Raw genomic sequence first — 21,737 nt, forward strand, 5'->3', positions numbered from 1 at the left:
CAGTCCATCTCCAGAGCTTGTGTTCTTAAATACCATGCTATCATTAATTACTAAACTAATTTAGAATTGTAAAGTTAAAGTTATGCTAAAGTGTTCACATTTGCGAGGAGGTTGTGATTTTTTCAGCTCACTTTTATGTCACTTCTCACCCTCCTCCCCAAAATGCTATAACCTGGCTTTTCAGATATAAAAACAGCCTGTGCCAGACCGCGTGCTGAGCATGAGTTACATTTCTCATTTCATCCTTACATCCCACCCTGTGAGGTTGGTATTAATATTATCCCATTTACAGATAAAGACACTGAGGTTCAGGGAGGTTACATCCTTGTCCAGAGTCATAACACAGAGCAGGAATTTGAATCCAAAAATGTCAGACTCCAATGCCTACATTCTTTCTACTACATATGCCATCCCTCACAGAGTTTCAAGATTTTCCAGAAAAACAATCAAGACCAACTTCAACAATTAAGCCACCTGGATTCACGGAATGGGAGGGACGGCAGTGGGCGGCTGGACTAGAGCCACGGACCATCCACCTGACCTCCAATCTGCACAACCCATGACCTTCGGCAAATCCCTTCTTTCTCGGGGCCTCAGTTTCCTCCTCTGTGAAGGAAAAGCAGGACAGCAAGGGGCCCTGCCAGCACCAGGATTAGACAATGGGCACGTGGTCATTTGTGGCAAGGAGAGCTCTACAGGCAGCTGTTTCCCCTCCATGGATGGTAACTTCCCTGCTCCTAGCACAAATCTCCAGGATCAGGTTTCTAACTTTGTCCCTGGACTCAGGTATGTGCACCGAGGAAAGAGTTCTCAGGTGCAGCCTGAGGCCAGGCAATGGCGAGGAAGCCACAGTTCTTCTGGGGAGGAGGGGAAAGGAGGGAAGGATGTGGGGGCCAGGAAGAAGCTAGGGTGGGAACAGTGAGGAGTTTGAATAAGTGCTATACCTCGATCCGAATAAACATATGTAGAAACTCACTGAGCTTTGCCCGTAAGTTGGCACACACACCATATATATTTATAACTCAATAAAGGTTATAAGATGGCAAATCAGACCAGGCAAAATTTTGCCAAATTAAAACTTTGCTACTATAAACGTTCCACATAAAATATTTCACATCCTATTAAAGATACCCCTTTAAAGTGTATACCTCCTAAGTTCATTATGAAAAGGGGACAATACAGAATCACCAAGATGACCATTGTGTTAGGCTAGGGGGTTGGGGGTGAGGGTGAGTCCAGGGAAATCCTTTATTTAACAACCAAATTGCAAGGTGCCCAGCTAAAGCTTTGACTCTCCACTCCTATTTCTATGCATAATTCAGTGCAGCAAGTAAGGCCTAGAACTTCAGGTAGGAACTTAGAATCATGATTCAGACACTGACTTGGTGGGCCCTCAGGTCAGGTGAGAAATCCCGGCGCCTGGCAGCCTCCCTTCTCAACTGTGAAAAAGGATAGTGAGGGGCTTCCCTGGTGGCGCAGTGGTTGAGAGTCCGCCTGCCGATGCAGGGGACACAGGTTCGTGCCCCGGTCCGGGAAGATCCCACATGCCGCGGAGCAGCTGGGCCCGTGAGCCATGGCCGCTGAGCCTGTGCGTCCAGAGCCTGTGCTCCGCAACGAGAGAGGCCACAACACTGAGAGGCCCGCGTAACGCCAAAAAAAAAAAAAAGATAGTGAGGACCACAGAAGAAAGGGCATCACTGGCCCAGATGTCATGAACATTAGGTGTTTCTGCTACCCGGCATCTGATTCCCTGCCCATGGGTAACAGCATTTGGCCTTCCCACTGGGGGACCACCCCTCCCCACTCTCAGTCCATGGGTCCAGGTGAGGCTGACCCTATCTCCCCACCCTCATGTTCCAGAAGAGAGCATGGACAAGCTGAACAAATATTAGTCTGTTTGGGAAGTCCTGCTAGAACAAGTGGCAATGATAAACTCTCGCTCCACAGCTGTGGGAGAATGTCAGCCTGGAGCTTCTGGGAGGTACCATGTGGAGGAAGGCTTCCTGGGAATGAGGCCAATATAGAAAAAAGCAAAGTCAAGAGAAGAAAAGAATGAGACCAAGACCTAATAACACTGAGCCCCTGGGTCCAGCCATGCCTGAAGCTATCTACTCTTGGGCCTTCCATTTATGTGAGCCATTACATTCCCTATGCTGCTTATTCCAGACTGAATTGTGTTTCTGTCACTTGCAATAACAACAATTCCTGACTAATGGAACCACTGCATAGAATCACAAGATCTCCAAGTTACAAGAAGGCACTGGAGGCCATCCAGCGGTGTTTTGCACACATCAAGCATTCAACAGTGTTATGCTGGCCAATGAATGATTTGTTCATCACTCTAGCTCCAACTTCTCAAACTGAAGTAAAGCTATCCTGACAGCATTACTCTAAGCCACAAGATAAACCAACTGCTTCTTCATGGAGCATTATTTTAAATGATGGTAAGTAACTTAAAATGCTTTTTAATTAAAACAAACAGAGATCACAACCACATGGTTCACACTAGGAATGCAAAGATTGGTCAATTTTAGGAAATCAATCAATATAATTCATCTCATTAACAGAGTCAAAAGAAAAGAAACATATGTCTTCTTAAATGCCAATCTTGTTAAATTTCAACATTTATTCCTGACTTTAAAAAAAAACCTCTTAACAAAATAGGAATAGAGGGAAATTTTCTTAAGAGATCCACAGGTCAAACAGAAAGCCAGCATTACGCTTTGGGGGAAAGGTTAGAGCACTACCACTGAAGTCAGTATAAGGTTAAGAATGACCTGAGATTTCACCACAGTTTAACATTATTCAGGAAGCATTTGCTAATCTAATTAGACAAACAAAAAAAATTACCAATTTGAAAGGAAGAGGAAGCAAAATTTTATTAAGTTGCAAATAATGTGATTACATGTCTGGAAAAATTCCTCCCAATAACAACAACAATAAATAAAATAAGATCTGAAAAACTATTAGAACCAGTAGGAAAATTTCATATTAGTCAACATTAATAAAAGATGTTATTAATCAATCGTTTTCCTATATCCAAAAAAAAAGAAAACATGAAAATATGATGGTGATCTGGACAACATAAGTGATTATTCTAACACAGATTCCTTCTTCTGCACTGTCATATTCCTTCTTTTCTGCCTGTGTGGATTTTGGTGGAATGCTTGAAACACACAGCACAGCTCTAACCAAACACGGACCTTGTCAAAAAGATGCTTATCTTGCCTTGGCTCAACAATCTCTGGTGACTGGGAACCCATCTCCTGAGACTGCCCACTCCCCAGTCACCTAGGCAAGCCCAGTAGGTCCCTCCCTTTGCCAGCACAGAGAAAGGAGACCCATTCTTCAAGATGTGACCCCTTAGTAACAGAGCTGACCAGACCAATCAACACACATGTTTATTTGTACTGACCTGCATGCTATTCCTCACACAGGCTAAGCCCCTATCCTGCCCCTGAGCCGTTGCATGTGCTGTCCCTTCTGCCTGTCAAGAGATTCCCTAAGAAGGCTGCAAGGCTTGCTCTCTCAACATTCAGGTCTGTGCTAAAATGGTACACTCTTAAAAAAATCCCTCCCCGTTTCCCTGTCTAAAATTCCACATCTCACTGTCTATCCCTTTATTCAACTTTATTTTTCTTCATAGCACACATCATCAGCTAACGTTGCTTCATACATTTGTCTGTTTATAGTCTGTCTCTCTCCAGAAGGTAAACGCCATCAGGGCTGGGATCACCATGTCTGCTTCACTCACTGCTATATCCCCCACCCCTAATACCCCCTTCCCAGACACACAGAAGAGGTTCAATGAAAAATGTTGGTTTTATGGATAGATGGATAGATAGATGGATGGATGGAAAGATGGATTCTTTCAGTCCTCAGATCCAATCCCAACACTACTGCCCGAATATTTTTAATTTATTTCTACCTTCCTCATTGATATCCAAGCTATCTTCCTTCCCACTCATTCTCAACTGGTATTTTTTCCCTTCATCACCTCTCTCCTAGATGGCTACAATACCCCTAGCTGGTCTCTCAGCCCCAAGTTTAGCCTCCATCCAAATTTTTTTCCCACTCCAGCCAGAGGTCTTTTCTCAAAATATAAATTTGATCATGTCATTCCTCTACTTAAAAAGCTTCAGTGGCCTCCTGGGGCCTTAGGACAATTGAAGCTCTTTATTACTAAGGCTCCCAGGATCCAGTCTTCCCAGCCCAGACACCAACCCGGCTTCTGTCATATTCCACCATCCAGTCACACTGAGCAGCTGCCTCTTCTTACAGCATGCCACATTCTTTCTGGCCTCAGGGCCTTCGCACACGCTGTTCCTTCCACATGGATCACTCTTTACCTGACTACCCCTCACGTAAGCTTCCATTTTCTGACTGTTACCTCCCCTGGGAAATGATGGGTCCACCCCAAACTTACAACCCTGGAAATGATGTGTTTAAGTCTGTTCCTTCTGGACTATAAGGGCTACAAGAGGCAGCTTGTACCATTCACAGCACTTGGCACAATGCCTGGTACCAAGCAGGAGCCTGAGGTAGATTTCCTTGACTTTAATTTAAATGATGCCTTCTTTACCTTCATGCCTTCTCCAAACTGGCACAGGGTTCATCTCTCTGTGTCACATCTGACACCACTTCCGGCACCTTGACTCGCCATTCATACTCCCTTGAGACAACAGTACACATATGGATGTATTCACACTGGCGTGAACACATACACACACACACAAAACTTGCGGAATCTGTTACTCTCCAAAACTCCCCTCCCACCATGACATTTTAACCTTGAGGAGGTCTTGCTTTCTGCCTGAATGTTATAAAATAAGTATTGGAGCCAGCTACATCAGCCACACTCTACCCAAACTTGACCTGGGCCTATTAAAAAAGAGGGAGACATACGCTTGGATTGGAAGAATTAGTATTGCTAAAATGGCCATACTACCCAAAGCAATTTACAGATTTAATGTGATCCCTATCAAAATACCAATGACTTTTTCCCACAGAACTGGAACAAATAATACCAAAACTTATATGGAGCCACAAAAGACCCAGAATTGCCAAAGCAATCCTGAGGAAAAAGAACAAAGCTGGAAGCATAACCCTCCCAGACTTCAGATAATACTACAAAGCTACAGTAATCAAAGCAGTATGGTATTGGTACAAAAACAGACGTATGGATCAATGGAACAGAATAGAGAGCCCAGAAATAAACCCACACACCTATGGTCAATTAATCTACAACAAAGGAGGCAAGAATATACAATGGAGAAAAGACAATCTCTTCAGCAAGTGGTGTTGGGAAAGCTGGACAGCCACATGTAAATCAGTGAAGTTAGAATACACTCTCACACCATACACAAAAATAAATTCAAAATTGTTTAAAGACTTAAGCATAAGACTTGACACTGTGAAACTCCTAGAAGAGAACATAGTCATGCAAAACATTCTCAGACATAAACTGTAGCAATGTTTTCTTAGATCAATCTCCCAAGGCAAAAGAAATAAAAGCAAAAACAAACAAATGGGGCCTAATCAAACTTAAAAGCTTTTGCACAGCAAAGGAAACTATTGACAAAAGAAAAAGACAACCTATGGAATAATATTTGCAAATGATCTGACCAAAAAGGAGTTAATCTCCAAAATATACAAACAGCTCATACAACTCAATATAAAAAAGACAAACAACCCAATCAAAAAATGGTCAGAAGACCTGAATAGACATTTCTCCAAAGAAGATATACAGCTGGTCAACAGGAACAAGAAAAAAAATTCTCAACATTCCTAATTATTAGAGAAATGAAAATCAAAACCACAATGAGGTATCACCTCACACCAGTCAGAATGGCTATTATCGAAAAGTGTACAAATAATAGGTGCTGGAGAGGGTGTGGAGAAAAGGGAACCCTACTACACTGTTGGTGGGAATGTAAATTGGTGTGGCCACTGTGGAAAACAGTATGAAGGTTCCTTAAAAACCTAAAAATAGAGCTACCATATGATCCAGCAATCCCACTCCCAGGCATATATCCAGAAAAGATGAAAACTAATTTGAAAAGATACATGCACCCCAATGTTCACAGCAGCACTATTTACAATAGCCAAGACATGGAAGCAACCTAAGTGTCCATGAACAGAGGACTGGTTTAAGAAGATGTACTATATACGTACAGTGGACTATTACTCAGCCATAAGAAAGAATAAAATATTGCCATTTGCAGCAACATGGATGGACCTAGAGATTATCACATTAAGTGAAGTGAGTCAGACAGAGAAAGACAAATATCATATGATATCACTTATATATGGAATCTAAAAAAATAATACAAATGGGGAATTCCCTGGCAGTCCAGTGGTTAGGACTCCACACTTTCACTGCTGAGGGCCCGGGGTTTGATCCCTGGTCAGGGAACTAAGATCCCACAAGCCGTGTGGCGTGGCCAAGAAAAAAATAATAATAATAAAATAAAATAATAAATGATAAATAATACAAATGAATCTATACATCAAAGAGAAACAGACTCACAGACCTAGAAAACAAACTTATGGTTAACAAAAGGGAAAGGGAGGGGGTGAGGAGGGACAAGTTAGAGGTATGGGATTAACAGATACAAACAACTATACATTAAATACATAAGTAACAAGGATTTACTGTATAACACAGGGAACTATATTCAATATCTTGTAAAAACCTATAACGGAAAATAACCTTTTTCATAACTCTAATGGAAAACTGATGAATTTATAAAAGTGCCAACAAAAGATCAAGATAAAAAAGAAATTAATTACATGGGACTGAGTGAACTGATGAGGATGATTATAATTTTTGTGACTTTCTGTTTGAATAAAAGAAAAAATCCCATAAGGACTCAGAGGCAAAAAATATACAAATCAATTTTCACTGCAAAGTAAAGGAGCTGTTGCAGTGGAGGATTACTGGACTGAATGTCAATATCATGACATCGTATGAGTGTGTTTCGTGTTTGGTAACTGCAATCATTGTTGCTTTTGTTGTGGTCATCCATTTACAATGCTTGGTGTCAGTCTATTTATCTCTTGTAAAAATAAAATACACTGTGTGTGTGTGCAAAAAAAAGAGAAAATAACCTGAAAATTATATGTATACATATCTGAATCATTTTGCTGTACACCTGAAACTAACACAATATTGTAAATCAACAATACTTTAAATAAAAAAAAAAAGAGGGAGAGATATTTTTTAAAAAGTGCAGAGCCTTTCTCTGAAATCTCTCCCTTAGTTACCATAACTATAAGGTCCATATCAAGCAGATTCAATCTTATTTGAAAGTTTTAAACAAATAAACAAAAGGAGCTGTACTTATATATGAATGTTTTTGTAATTAAAAAACAAAAAACTTGTCCTGTGTTTATTTTTTAATGTGCAAATTAGTTATGTAACAATATTTGTCAGTGTTGTTTATAATATAAATATATAAGCAATTAAACACTAACAACAGGAGATTTTTTTAAGTAAAGTAAGTTATAAAATAGTATAGTGGAATAATCTGCAACTGCTTTTTTTAATATTTTACTTTTATTGGAGTATAGTTGATTTACAATGTTGTGTTAGTTTCAGGTATACAGCAAAGTGATTCAGTTATACATATATTCATTATTTTTTAGATTCTGGTCCTTTGTCTAGAGTGAGAGAGTTTTTTTATTAGAAAGGTAATTGTTAGAATTATGGTCAATATAATTATCTCTATCAGATCTAAACCAAAACACAATGCAAGCTGTGGTCTTAACCAAGTGTCAACCCAGCACCACCAGCCATGGGTCATCCTGACCTTGCGGAGTAACAATGTCACCAATGAGACCCTGTCACTGCACATGTTGTTCCTGGACCTACTCCAGCCACTGTGCTTCACTTGACATTCATGGAAGGGAAGGGACGAAGGAATACAGTAGACGGCACCACAAGGAGACACTCAGACAAATCCAGAACATGGATCTTACTTTTAAAAGTGCCAATGTTGTGGAGGATAAATACAAGAGAAGGCCCTGTTTTGGATCAAAGGGGACTAAAGGGACATACGAACCAAATGCAATGCTTCAGCCAGGAACGCTCCCTGAATGTGGGGCAGGAAGGAGGGAGAAATGGAACGAGCTGTAAAAGGTGTTTTGGAGGACTTCCCTGGGGGCGCAGTGGTTAAGAATCCACCTGCCAATGCAGGGGACATGGGTTTGATCCCTGGTACGGGAAGATCCCACATGCCACGGAGCAACTAAGCCTGTGCGCCACAACTACTGAGCCTGCGCTCTAGGGCCTGCCTGCCGCAACTATTGAGCCCGTGTGCCACAACTACTGAAGCTCACGTGCCTAGAGCCCTGCTCCGCAACAAGAGAAGCCACCACAATTAGAAGCCCATGCACCGCAATGAAGAGTAGCCCCCGCTCGCCTCAACTAGACAAAACCTGCATGCAGCAACAAAGACCCAACGCAGCCAAAAAAAAAAAAAGTGTTTTGGAACAACTAAGGAAAGTTGAATATGGACTGGATATTAAAAGATATTATAGGTCTATACTAAATAAATGGGGACTAGAGGAATCAAGGAAGTAAAATTAATACTGAACACAGATAAAGGAAAAAAGAGATGCTTTGGAAGGACAAGAGAATGATAATACTGACATCTGACTTGTGTTCCCTAAATCTTCTCCCACCTCTTCCCTCAATCCTAAAATGGTTCTGTGTACAAGGCTTCTGAATACGAACCTCCTTGAAGAAAGTATACCAAGTTAAAAAAATTTCTCAAGTCTAGCTGCTAAGAGCCAATGTCTCTTTAAGACATGGTGCCAAGGGAGGGCCAAGGTGTTCAGGCTCGCCTGGAGGTGAAAGGTTGCCTAGGTAGGGTTATTTGTACCTCGTGATGGACAGCACTACCCTTTCCACTGAAAGGACAAGGACATCCTATACTCGCATTTGCATAGAGGACAAAAACCACATGAACAAAAGATGGGAAACAGGTAATCTGTCTTGAGTTTCTGCTAACTTCATTAGATGCATTTGTGAAGTATTTTTGGCCTTTGGATCTGTTGCTATTTGTAAACAACCATGAATAGATTTCACTTACTGGAATTTATATGCTTCCTTAGTTTTCAAGTTAGTATTTCAAACAGGATTTATTTTCTTGTTTGCAATGTTAATGTAACCTCATGATAGAATTTTTAAAGCTATTGTGTGACTTGTCCCCTCGCCACTGGGAAAATTTTCACTTGCTTATTTTAGAATCATGTACTAAGCCCTACCACTGGAATGAACTTACATATATGTGTAATAAAGAGAATAAATAATTGACACTACTAAAAAAAGACATTACAAAATTATTGTTAATTTGCAGAGGTGGGTAACAGTAGGTGAATATGAAGGTGACTGTACCTATTTTTAGGAGTTACAGGCCAAGGTATTTAGAGGTAAAGTGTCAGGATGTCTGCAATGGGTTTCCAAATGGTTCAGGAAAAGAAAGTATATATATGTATACACACACACACACACACACACATACACAGAGACACACACAGAGTAGTGAGGCAAAGTGTTCAAATAAAATCTAGGTGAAGGAAAAAAAAATCTGTTAACTTTTCTGCAGAGTTACAAATTTTCCAAATATACATTTGGGTAGAAAAATATTAATACAAGGTAGGAGAATTCCCTGGCTGTCCAGTGGTTAGGACTCCGTGCTTCCAGAGCAGGGGGCACGAGTTCGATCCCTGGTTGGGGAACTAAGATCCCACATGCCATGCCTTGCGGCCAAAGAAAAGAAAAGAAATAAATGCTGAAAATGGTAAACACGTCAGTAAATATAAAATATTTTTTAAAAAAGAAAAATACAAGGTAAAACTTAGCTCCTTTGATAACATTATAATAATAAGATAAAGAACACAAAGAAAGGAGTTATTAGGTCTTTAACAAGTGATTTGAACTTTGTTTCAGAACCTAAAATATGCCTACTATCCATAAGCACAATATCCTTTTTGCATGACCAGTAGTTTTATAATACTTTTTTTTTTTTTTTTTCACTTTCCACAACAGGAAAAGTGTGCCCTCTGCCTGGAATGCTCATCCTTCCCCCAGGGAAGCGTTCCCAGATGTCACTGGAGAGGTGAAATTCCCCTTTATTTGCTTTGGGAAGTGGAGAACAGGTTATTAAAACTTACCCACAACTCCATCACTGTAACATAATGGAACAGTCTGTCCAAGTGATTGTGAGGTTAACGGCTGAGTTTCCTACTAATTAGAACCTCCAGGCAGACAGGGGCCGCGTCAAGTTCCTGCCCATTCATTTGTACTACACGGCCAGGCACACAGCTGCCACTCAATAAATATTTTTTAAATAAATAAGATCTTATACAGCCCTTTAAAAAGAATGCATATGAAGACCACGTAATGAAAAAATGACTGACACAACAAGTGTGAAGAACTATCATAAAGCTACTACGATTACAACAATGTGGAAAACTAAAACTTGGCAAAACCCCACAAACCACCAAAACTAAAACAGTAGCAAAATGGGGTGGGGGGGAAGGTGAGAAAATGAGTTGTCTTGGAAAAATCTTAACAGTATGGTAGGTGCCAAAGGAATGAGGAAGGACTACAGTGACCTGGGGATAAGGGGACAGTAAGTAAAGCAAGGAGGGAAATCAGGGAAATAGTGAAAACTTTTCTCACTTGTTCAAATTTACAGATAAAGAAAAATCCTCAGTCCTAACCGTGAAGACAACCTGCCAAAAGGTAGCTGGGTGTTGACTCTGCCCAATTAATTGCCATCATTCACGGCTACAGGACATCCAGGTTCTAATTCCACCTCTGCTACTAACTCACTGTGTAAACTCCACATGCATCACCTCCCTGGGCAGTTTCCTTACTGGCAAAATGACCAGTCACAGATCTAACCCTGAGCCCAGTACAGTGCCTGGTGTACAGCAGGCCCTCCATCAACCCCCATCCTTAGAGAAGATGGTGGTTCCTGCTTGGGCTGCACACAGCACACACAACACTGCACAGGGGTGGGACAAAAGCCACATGCAGCCCAAGTCCAAGCAATGATCACAGGGAAAGCCTTAACCTAAGTTCCCATGCTCTTCTCCCACCTAGAGAACAAAGTCTCAAGACTCTCTCCACCCACACCCCAGCAGAACACCCACACAAAACCAGCGCTCCATAAATGCATCTTGATAATTCTTTACCTCTGTGGCCCCAGTGAGCGCTTCAACCTTCGTGGGTTCGCATGTCCGCACCCCCAGCCTCACACGGCTCTCCAGGCCTGATTCTTGGCCCTCAGAGTTGAAAAGGTAGAGTTTCCTCCAGGGAATGTGCCACGCTCTTGCCTGGCAGGAATTTTCTATCAGAATCCCAGGACGGAGATTGACGCACATGGTCTCCACCCAGCAAGGGCTTAGCATCAAGACGGGTGCCACCTTTCACGTGCCACCATCCCTCCGCAGGGCGGGGGCCGGGTGAGCTTCCCCTGCCAGACGCTTGCACTGTGTTTCCTGGTTCCACCTCAAGTCCAGTGCCCATCTGAACGTCCTCCACTTTGAGTGGGGTTTTTTTTTTTTTTTGGCTGCGCCATGCGGCATGCAGGATCTTAGTTCCCCGACCAGGGATTGAACCTGTGCCCCCTGCATTGGGAGTGCAGAGTCTTAAACACTGGACCACCGGGGCAGTCTCTTGAGTGTTTTTAAACATTTCCCAGGTGCACACTGTGTGCCAGACCCTGCTAGGCCCTTCCTTAACACATCTTGTCTCCTATTACATACATTCATCTCCCCTTCTAGATTGGAAGAAAGGTCCAGGTCTGACTGCATCCCCCAGCATACCTGACAGAGTGCTGAGCACACGATAGGTAGGTACTCAAGTAACTGCTGAACGAATTTCCCAAAGTCATCACCATAAGGATTGCCACAGAAAAGCAAAGGGCATGTGTTCTGACGGCTCCTACTCGGTTCTGCGGTTGGTGGGAAAATGATTTACAGGCTGATAACAGACTAAGGCCACGTGCTGGGTGTTAGCCAGGTGCCCGGTGACCACAAGCGAGGGACTTCGTAGCACACTGAACCTTCGCACCAACTTTATGACCTAAGTACCACTGTTATTCACCTTCATAGATGGCAAACTGAGACTAGGAAAACTTCCAACAACTGGGCCAGGATCTTCACCACTTCCCCTAACACCCTCCTGGCAGTTCCTACTGTCACTAGGGCCCCACTATGAGGAGACTGTCTGGAATTAGGAACACAATGACGGGCTCCCAATGAGACTAGAATGCCCACCCTCTGCACCTCAACGGATTCCCCTGGCTGAGGCCCGTCCCACCCCTGGGGCAGCCACAGCAGCTCCTTCCCATCCTGCAGAGGGGCTTGGAGCGCCCACCTGCAAGGACAAGGTAAGATGAGGATCCCAATGAGATGAGAAGTAGGGGAGATGGCTAGAAGGCCAGGGGCCTTCTCCCTTGAGAGCATCAAAGACACAGATGTCCCAACTAGTACCTGTGACACTGGGGCAGGTCCTTAAAACTGTTTCTTCATCTGCAAAATGGAGGCAAACAATGTGTATTCTGCCCAGTTGCTGTGATATTTGGAGCCAACGTATATAAAAAGCCCCTTACGAGGTGCCCAGAATTGGCAGATATTATTATAATTTGCCATGTAGAGGATTAGCCAGGCTCCCTGGAGAACTGAAGAGCTTTTTCAGTGGCTTCACAGCAGATTTTCCAGGACACTGTCCTAATTCATGCCTCTGACCAGTCCAAGGACAGATAAAGACTTGGTTTAGTGGGAAAAAAACCCACAACAAAGCAGAACTTGAGGCTTAGGAGGCTGGGTCTGGGTCTTGGCTCTTCCATTCCTGCTACAGGACCACAGCCCAGCCCTTTGCCTCCCAAAATGTCAGTCCCTCATCTGTAAAATAACATCACCTCCCTCATTGGGTCTTCGTGTGTCTCAAAGAAGATCATGTGCACTCACTCAATTACCTTAACAATCATTTAATAATAAGCTGTCTCTGGGGTTACGCCAATGAACCTAATATGGAGTCTATTTCGTTTTCATATTTATGCAACAAATGTTTAGTGAGTGACTATCCCAGGCACCGCCCTGAGGAGTCAGTGAGGAGACACAGACCACATCTGCCCTCAGGGGGCTTACAGTTGTTTTAAACAATATACCTAAAATTTTAGGATTAAAAGGAAAGTCATCAATCAACCAACCATTCTTTTTAGCCAATGAGAGATATGAGAGAAAAGAAAAGAGACACACCAAGGGTCACACAGCCAGGAAGAGGCGAGAGCAGAATCTGCACAGCGGTTTTTCAGTTTGCAGCCCAGTGTTCTTTGCACAAGAGTTTCTGCCTGAATAAAAACCTTTATGAAGATACCTGACCCTCCCACTTGTTCTCAACTCACTCACCGGCAGGCTTGTGACAGGGATTGGAAGACCTCTTCCATCTTTCGCTTACAATAGTATTTTAAAGTTCCTATCAAAAAACCCTAAACCATTTAAAAATCCAACACCTGTGTCTTTGGTTACTAGGCCTCTCTGTCCCAGGCACATCACTGCAGCATTGGGAGGAAGCTTCACGATCTCCCAGCTTGGCATGTACCCAGTGTGATCTCTGCAACAGCAGATGTGAGGATCGGGGGACTGCACACTCTTCCCTCTCTTGAGAGACCCCCCCATGCACACTGACCTTTTACAGGCTCTGCTGGGTCCTGTGAGAAAGGCTACATTTGACTGAGCTTAAGCCAGTAGTGCCTAAACAAGTTTGGCAACAGGCCCCATTTTTTTCCCTGCAGTGCCTATTAATGCTTGGAGGAAACCATGTTCTGAGGAGCAGACTGTGGGAAATGCTGATGGAATCTCCAAGAAGACACCCTGGAGAGGTGAAGTGCCTTGCTCAAGGTCACAGGACTGGTGAGTCTGACAGTAAAGGCTAGAGCCTCAGGCCAGGAGAGGCTACTCTCCCTTTTGTTGGGTTTCCAGCTTCTCAAGGTCAGCGGCTGAACTTCTGGAGGTGGAGGAAGCAGAGCAGGCCCCACACAGCCCTTGGGGCAGTGAACAAAGAGCTCATAAAAAATCAGTGACCCAAACAGCTCCCACCTGAAGGACAAGATGGAAGCTGATAAGTGGATCAAGAAGAGAGCAACTAACAACAAGCAGTGAAACTAACCAGTCTAAGTTGAGGGCTCTGGAGGCAGTCTATCCCTGGAGCACGAAAACAGAACACAGCACAGGGCAAATCTCAATTTTGGATACAGCCCTTCATGCTGCCATCTAAAAATCATTCTGTTTTCTAGCCAGTTCAGGCCACTAAAGCTGCTCGTGGGTTGAGAGCCTACTGTGTACAGGGCCCTGGGCCGGACATGGGGTGTCGCTGCACCAGACAAGGCCCTGCCTTTCAAGTCAGTAAAGTCTAGTGGAGCCAGCACAAAAGAGGTTCTCAAAACACCCTGGAATAAATGAGCTAGCCAGAGAAGATCTTTATTTTCATAAAAGAGACACTCATTGGTACAATCTGAGAGTGAAAGGCCCTGCAAGGAAAGAGTAACCCCTTATTTGAACAGGATAGGATGTTCACTGACTGACTGACCCACAGATGAATGAATGAATGAATGAATGAAACAATCGATCAATTTCTCCAGCATGGGCTGAGTCCTAACCATCTACCATTTCAAGGAACTATCACAAGTCCATTTATAGGAAGGATTTACAAGAAGGGCAAGAGCTTCTCCCCTCAAAATTCTCCTCTTTAAACATCAGAAATTCCACTTGCCTAAAACCATTGCTGCACAGCTGAGGAAACTGAGAAGTGATATTATCCGCCCAACATCACAAATGCCAGCAGAAAACTGCACTCCCCAGGGGCTTACTCTTCTAAAAATCCTGTATTCTTCTGAGTTAGCACCCAGAAGTACAAGCGGCAAGTAAAGGTTGCTCAGTTAATGAGTGCGGTGGGACTAGGTCTTCCCACAACTAAGTCACTTGGTTAAAAGACAAAGTGTCCGTAAAGCTCAGGGGCAAAACTGCGTTCCCGCAGAAGGGAGTGAGGTCTGTGGGCAGCGAACCCAGGGAGCCCCTCTCCTCGGGAACCTGGGGTTGGCTCCAGGCGAGCTTAGGTCCTCACTGGCAGGCTTTGTCACAGTACCCCACCTCAAGGATCCAGGGTCCACCCTTTATCGCTACTTGAACGCTACACTCATCAGTCCAGAAATATTAGTGAGCACCTACTGTGTGCCAGGCACTGGGTAAACAACAGTGAGCAAAACAGGCAAGACCTGGCCCCACAGAGTTCACAGTCCAGTAAGAAAGGTAGACACTAAAAAGATAATTACATATAGGATAAGAAATCATGTCAATGGATTATCATTTCTCCTTTTTTTTTTTTTTTTTTTTTTTGGCCATGCAGCATGTGGGATTTCAGTTTCCCGAGCAGGGATTGAACCCGTGCCACCTACACTGGAAGCGTGGAGTCTTAACCACTGGACCACCACGGAAGTCCCAGATTATCATTTCTAAAACACAAGTCTGGCCCTATCAATCTCCTGATAGAGAAATCTTCCTAGGTTCCTCACTCTATGTGGGATTAAAAATAAACAAACAAAAATGAAAACAGCTGTCTTAATTGGGTGCTTATTCAATACCAGGTGCTTTACTATGATTAACTCAGGACATGCTCCAACAACCCACTGCAGGAGGTACTATTATTATCCCCATAGACCAACGAAGAATTAAAGTTTTCTACTTAACCATTGCTTACTGCGTGTGCAAAAGCCCATCCACCCCCCAGCCAAGACCCTGAATTCCCTGAGAATTCGTATCTTACTCAACTTGCTGTCTCTTGTGCACACAATAGTATTTCATAAATTCCCAATGAATGAATAATCAACTGATTGATCAATAGGCTGGTTTCCTTCAAGGCATTATCTGTGTAATAAGCTCAATCTTGGGAACAAGTACTGGTCAGTGTCCTAATAATCATGCGAGAAGTAGCTGTGATGTTGTGATAAGAGGCAGAGCCAACCCCCGGAGGCCTGAGGCCGCAGCTTGGCTCTGTGTGAACCCGGACAATCATTTCCTCCCTCTAGGCCTGACTGCTTCCCACTGTCCTGATGGGGAAGCACAAAACCAGACAGTGAGCCTAGGACCTCTGCTGGCTCTACACATTTACGTCTCTGAAACATAATGGGGGGCAGGGGCTGGGGCTCAGGAAGACCTCTGAAACTGCACTCTGACTGCTTTTAGAACGGGGTCTAAAATTAAACGTTTTAGGGAGGGTGACTGATCAGGTCTATGGGGGTGAGTGAAGAACTTCCTCTTCAGCCATAGCTCAGTGGGCGTATTTATCCTAATAAAGCAGATTTACTCCCTATGACAAAAACCCCTTTCCAGAGAAGTATTTTGGACGAATACGGGTGAGACCGCCACCCCCAACAGTACACCAGAATAGAGGGGCTGGTGAAATGAAAGAGCCTGTGTTCATATGCTGGAAGCAAACAAAACCCAAACCACACTCTCCACTCCTACACTCTCCTCTGGGAAGGCCACGTGAGTGTGGTCAAGGGCACTGGAAACATGGGCCTAATGGCTCCGTGTGGTCCATAAGCTATGACCACAGGAGAACTCGCCACTCGGCAAGCATGGGTCTGTCTGTCACTCAAAGTGAGAGCAATGGGTAGGAGCTGGAGCTCCGCGGCAAGACAGAGTATTTGTTGGTCTTCTTTTGTTGCTTGGTTGGTTTTGAGGAAATTTCTGTCCTCACGTCACCTAATGGACATAATGGGGGTAACAACACATCTCCCTACCTCACCACGGTGAGAATTAAATGAGATGAGTAAGCCAAGTGATCCACACAGAGCCTGACACATAGTACATACTCAGATTGTTGCCAAGGATGGTGGTGGTAGTGGATGAAATCATCTGAGTCGGGAAATCCAACCCAAGGCTCTCCCAACCCACTCCAGGATCCAGAGAGAAGCAGGTGATCCTGGGATGAACGCTACTGGAAGAGCAGACTTGGATACTTTTCAGAAAAGAAACAAAGAGGTGCCCACTCTTGGGAAGGACCCAGCCTGTCCAGGTGCCCTGGGCCTCAGGATAATCACTGGGTCCCTGTAAGGACAGAGGCTCGCCAGGGCCATTGGGAAACAGAGAGACCTGAGAAGACGAACTTCCTCAGAGTAAAGAGAAGGGGGAGGAAATTACAACCATGGAGAGATACCGCTGTTAACCCAACAGACTGGCAAAAATTAAAAAGCATGAAGAGCTGAGGTGTGGCAGGAGGCGGGCAAACAGGAACTCTGGTATCCTGCCGATAACTGGTGCTCTTTAGAGACCGATTTGGCAGCATTTATCAAGATCTTAAATGCATGCAAAGGATGGCCCAACAACTTCACTCCTCGATAACCATCTACCTAAGAGAACTATCAGCTCATGTGCTTGGAGGCGTAAGCCAGAAAGTGCATCAAAGCACTCCACTGCTGTAAGGGCGAAAAGCAGAACCCACGCACCCACCACCACCAACAGGAAAACAGCTCGATAAACAGTGAGATTCTCATGCCATGGATACGATACTCACTTTGCAGCAAAACAAGGCAGACTCACATGTACTGTCTTGAAAACATTTAAAGACATATTATTGAATGTTTTAAAAAGGTTACAGGGGCTTCCCTGGTACTGCAGTGGTTGCGAGTCTGCCTGCAAATGCAGGGACATGGGTTCGAGCCCTGGTCCAGGAAGATTCCACATGCTGCGGAGCAAATGGGCCCGTGTGCCACAGCTGCTGAGTCTATGCTCTGGAGTCCGTGAGCTGCAGCTGCTGAGCCCACGTGCCACAACTGCTGAAGCCCACGTGCCTAGAACCCATGCTCCACAACAAGAGAAGTCTCTCACTGCAATGAGAAGCCTGCGCACCACAGCGAAGAGTGGCCCCTGCTCGCCGCAACTAGAGAGGGCCCACGCACAGCAATGAAGACTCAATACAGCCAAAAATAAATAAATAAAATAAATGAATTAAAAATAAAAGAATGTTTAAAAAAATTATTAAAATAAATAAATAAATAAAATAAAAAGGTTACAGAATAGACCAGCAAGCATAGTATGACAGACTGTATTTAAAGAACAGAAAGAAAGAAAAAGTAAAGGAAGGAAAAAAGGACTTTGTTTTTCTATGTATATAGACTCCTAGTAAAAGCTCTGGAAGGAAATTCACAAAGTAGGTCACAGTGGTTATTCTGGGAAAGGTAGGAGTGGGGTGGGTGCTGGGAATGAAACTTGGGGATCAATGGGGATTTCACTCTTATTTTTAACTAGAAAAACGTACCAATGCATTTCTTGGGTATTTAAATTAAATTAATACATTTATTTTTAAGGAACAGAAAAGAGGAGGTGGAAGGAAGAAGAAGAGATGATGACTTCAAGAGAAGATGTAGCTGCCGAGAGCTAAGGGTCTGCCTTCACCTCCTCTTGGGGGACTGGCCACCCACAAATGCAGACACAACACATCTGAGCATAAGCCAATAGTTTCTTGGAATGACAGAATCAGATATTTAATGCTATACCACATCAGTTCTATATACCAACTCTTCCTTCTAAATCTTAGAAAAATTCCCTCCTACTTGACAAAGGTATCCTTCCTCTGGTGTCAGAAACTCAAGGTATGAAAACGGGACACATGAAATTTTGCTATCTCCAAATTCTTGTTGGCTTCCACTGACTTATAAGAAGTCCTGCATTACATTTAATTGTTGCATGTAAGAATTTTTTTTAATTTTAATTTTTAAAGATACTTTTACCTTTCCTTGTTTTCTTCCATTTCTCTGAAGACACACTGATTCATTACTCTGGAACTGTCCATAGACACTGTGTGGCAGATCCAGGTCTTCTTTCTGAAAAAGGAAAATAACCAACATTTATAACCTGGGTACATTTATGTTAACACAAAGAGATGCATTAAATACATACAAAAGGAATGTGTCAAAGGCTGCCTAGTGTCCATCAAAATCCATTCTCCCCTTTGTCCATAGGTTACTTGAGTTTCATCAGGGACTACATTTCCCAGGCATCCTTGCAGCTAGGTGCAGCCAAGTATCTGAGTTCCCAATGGAATGTGAAAGGATGTGATATGTTCCACTTCTCCACGTAGGTCTCAAGACATGGGCATGCCTTGTCCATCCTTCCCCTTGGTTCCCACTGGCTGGAACTCAGCTCTGACCATGCAGATGATGACAATGCACTTGGAAATAACAAAGGAACAAGATAGAAGGCACTTGGGCCTGTGACTGACTGCATGGAGCACAGGTTCCCTCTCTCCTGGGAACTACTACCTTAGAGAGAAATGTCTTTGTTCTTTAAGTCACTTTAAGTTTAATAAAACTTTAAGTTTTATTGGGTCTTGTTTTTATGGCTGGTTAAGTCTCACTGAGTTGGCACTACGGTTAAATATTATCACTGGGGCCCTTCTGAGGGTGGGTTTGGTTATTTGGAGCTTGGGACAGTCTGTTTCTGTGGAGACAGGTGAGTCCAAATTATTAGGGGTCACAATTTTGGTAAAACCACATGCAATTTCAAGTAGGTACTCAATCAGTGTTCGATGGATGAAGAGGTGTTAATAAGCATGTAATCTCTTCCTGTGTGAAGCGCCTCGAACGCAGAGCACCTGGTATGGAATTAGGAACACTGGGACCCACAAGTATGACTTGTGAGCTTCACTTCACGAAACGACTACTCGGGATGGTAAAATGCCACCTGAATGTACACGATACCCACATTTAAGGATTTTAGTCTCTGCTTAGGAGTGACAGAGACTAGGAAACACAGGGACAGAGACAGAGAGACAGAGCTAGAGGGAGAACATTCCGATGGTGGAGGATTCAGCCCACTATTCCACTCCCTGCACGTCTGCCCCAGGATGAGTCTGAGCTACAACTCGGAGGTTCCCTCTCCAGTCTCAGGAACTGCATTCCTCACCACTCAGGGTGTGGCTTTAGCATTAAAAGATAGATTCTCTTTCTGCACCATGGCCCAAACATGAACCAGCTACTTCATTTGTAACCAAAGAAACAGCTGTCACTTTCAATGCAGGAAGAACTGGCTGTGCAGACCATACTGAGGGATGGTGTGTTGGTCTCCAGCCTGGAGCCTCCTAGGCAAAAAGGGGTCCAGCATAGTTTTGACACCCATGACCTTCATGCTGGTGCTGTCATTATGGCCCAGCTCTACTGCATCAGCTGTTTTGATGGTTGAGCATCATAGGCTGTTTGGCCAAATCTCCTCCACAATCCTCCATCTGCTCCACTGTGGGTCTGGCTTTCTCCCAGATCAAAGCACCATGTGAACAAACTTTCAGATTCAGGTGAGCAGGACCCTACACCACGATGTGTTGGACAGAGTCAGTGTTGGGGAGAATCCCCAGCCACAGCCTCCAACACTGCTCTTGAACTTGCAGAGAGCACACTAAGAGGTATTTTTAGCATCTGGATCCCTGTCTGAGGCCACTGCCCTGGCTTCCATCAGAGTTTAACTTCTTCAGCTGTGGCATGTGCATTATGCAGGGACCCAGAACAAGGCAAGAGGGAAGATGTGGACCCTGGAAGGAGGGCTGTGGATGTGAATGTGGAAGGGTAATGGGACTTGAACTCAGAGTCCCAGAGGTGCTACTGCATTCCTGCCACGAAGGGAGAGGGGAGAAATCAGTAGCTCACACCATGGTCACTTCTGCAGCTGTGAACACCCTGGCCCACCTCACCTTGGCCTGGAAGCCAAGTTTGCTCAGTGTAGCAAGCTCTTACACAGCACAGTAACTGCTGCAAGAGGATTTGATACGTACATCCCAAATGACGCCAACAGCAAACTCTCCTCTAAGTCACATTTCCCCTGCAGCAATGAGGTCACAGCCTGCCTTCACAGGCTAATTCTGGGTCAGGGTTTCAGGTTTTGCCTCCTGGTGTTGGAGAAGGTATTCTGTAGACAGCCATCAAGAAACCACTGTCCAGGCTTCCCTGGTGGTGCAGTGGTTGAGAGTCCTCCTGCTGATGCAGGGGATGCGGGTTCGTGCCCTGGTCTGGGAAGATCCCACATGCTGCGGAGCGGTGGCCCCGTGAGCCATGGCCGCTGAGCCTGCGCGTCCGGAGCCTGTGCTCCGCAACGGGAGAGGCCACAACAGTGAGAGGCCCGTGTATCGCAAAACAAAACAAAAACAAAAAAAAACGAAGAAACCACTGTCCTTCAGCCTGTGGCTAGGAGCTGGCACTGGGGACACCCATCTCTGTATCCCAGAACTGAGGGATGTACAAGGTGCAGACACTGACATGGATTATCTCAATGAATTCTCACATCAGCCCTAGGAGGCAGGCACTGCCTCACTCTATGAAATGGAAAACTGGGTTAAGATTTGTCGAAGGCCATACAGACACCAAACGGCAAAGCCAAGACTTGAACCAGGGGGTTCAAGTCTGTGTTCCTAACCACTGTATTTTTTTTAACATCTTTATTGGAGTATAATTGCTTTACAGTGTTGTGTTAGTTGCTGCTGTATAACAAAGTGAATCAGCTATATGTATACATATATCCCCATATCCCCTCCCTCTTAATCCTCCCTCCCACCCTCCCTATCCCACCCCACTAGGTGGTCACAAAGCACTGAGCTAATATCCCTGTGCTATGCAGTTGCTTCCCACTACCTATCAATTTTACATTTGGTAGTGTATATGTCAATGCCACGC

General features: G+C 44.1%; 1 protein-coding gene across 3 annotated transcripts in view; it reads right to left on the reverse strand.

Annotated features, from left to right (window-relative positions):
- ARHGEF3 (Rho guanine nucleotide exchange factor 3) overlaps window positions 1–21,737 on the reverse strand; it is a 311,235-nt gene that overhangs the window by 252,080 nt on the left and 37,418 nt on the right. For 2 of the 3 annotated variants that reach the window (XM_079932995.1, XM_079932994.1), the window contains exon 2: window positions 18,810–18,902. In XM_079932995.1, the coding sequence (XP_079789121.1) occupies window positions 18,810–18,871 (62 nt within the window). In that variant the 5' untranslated portion in view covers window positions 18,872–18,902. Of the gene's footprint in view, window positions 1–18,809; window positions 20,641–21,737 lie in introns of those variants that run through there. The other variant, XM_079932996.1, reaches the window with a different exon arrangement.

This window comes from Stenella coeruleoalba (genome assembly GCF_951394435.1).
Source record: "Stenella coeruleoalba genome assembly, chromosome: 10".
Classification (NCBI taxonomy): Eukaryota; Metazoa; Chordata; class Mammalia; order Artiodactyla; family Delphinidae; genus Stenella; species Stenella coeruleoalba.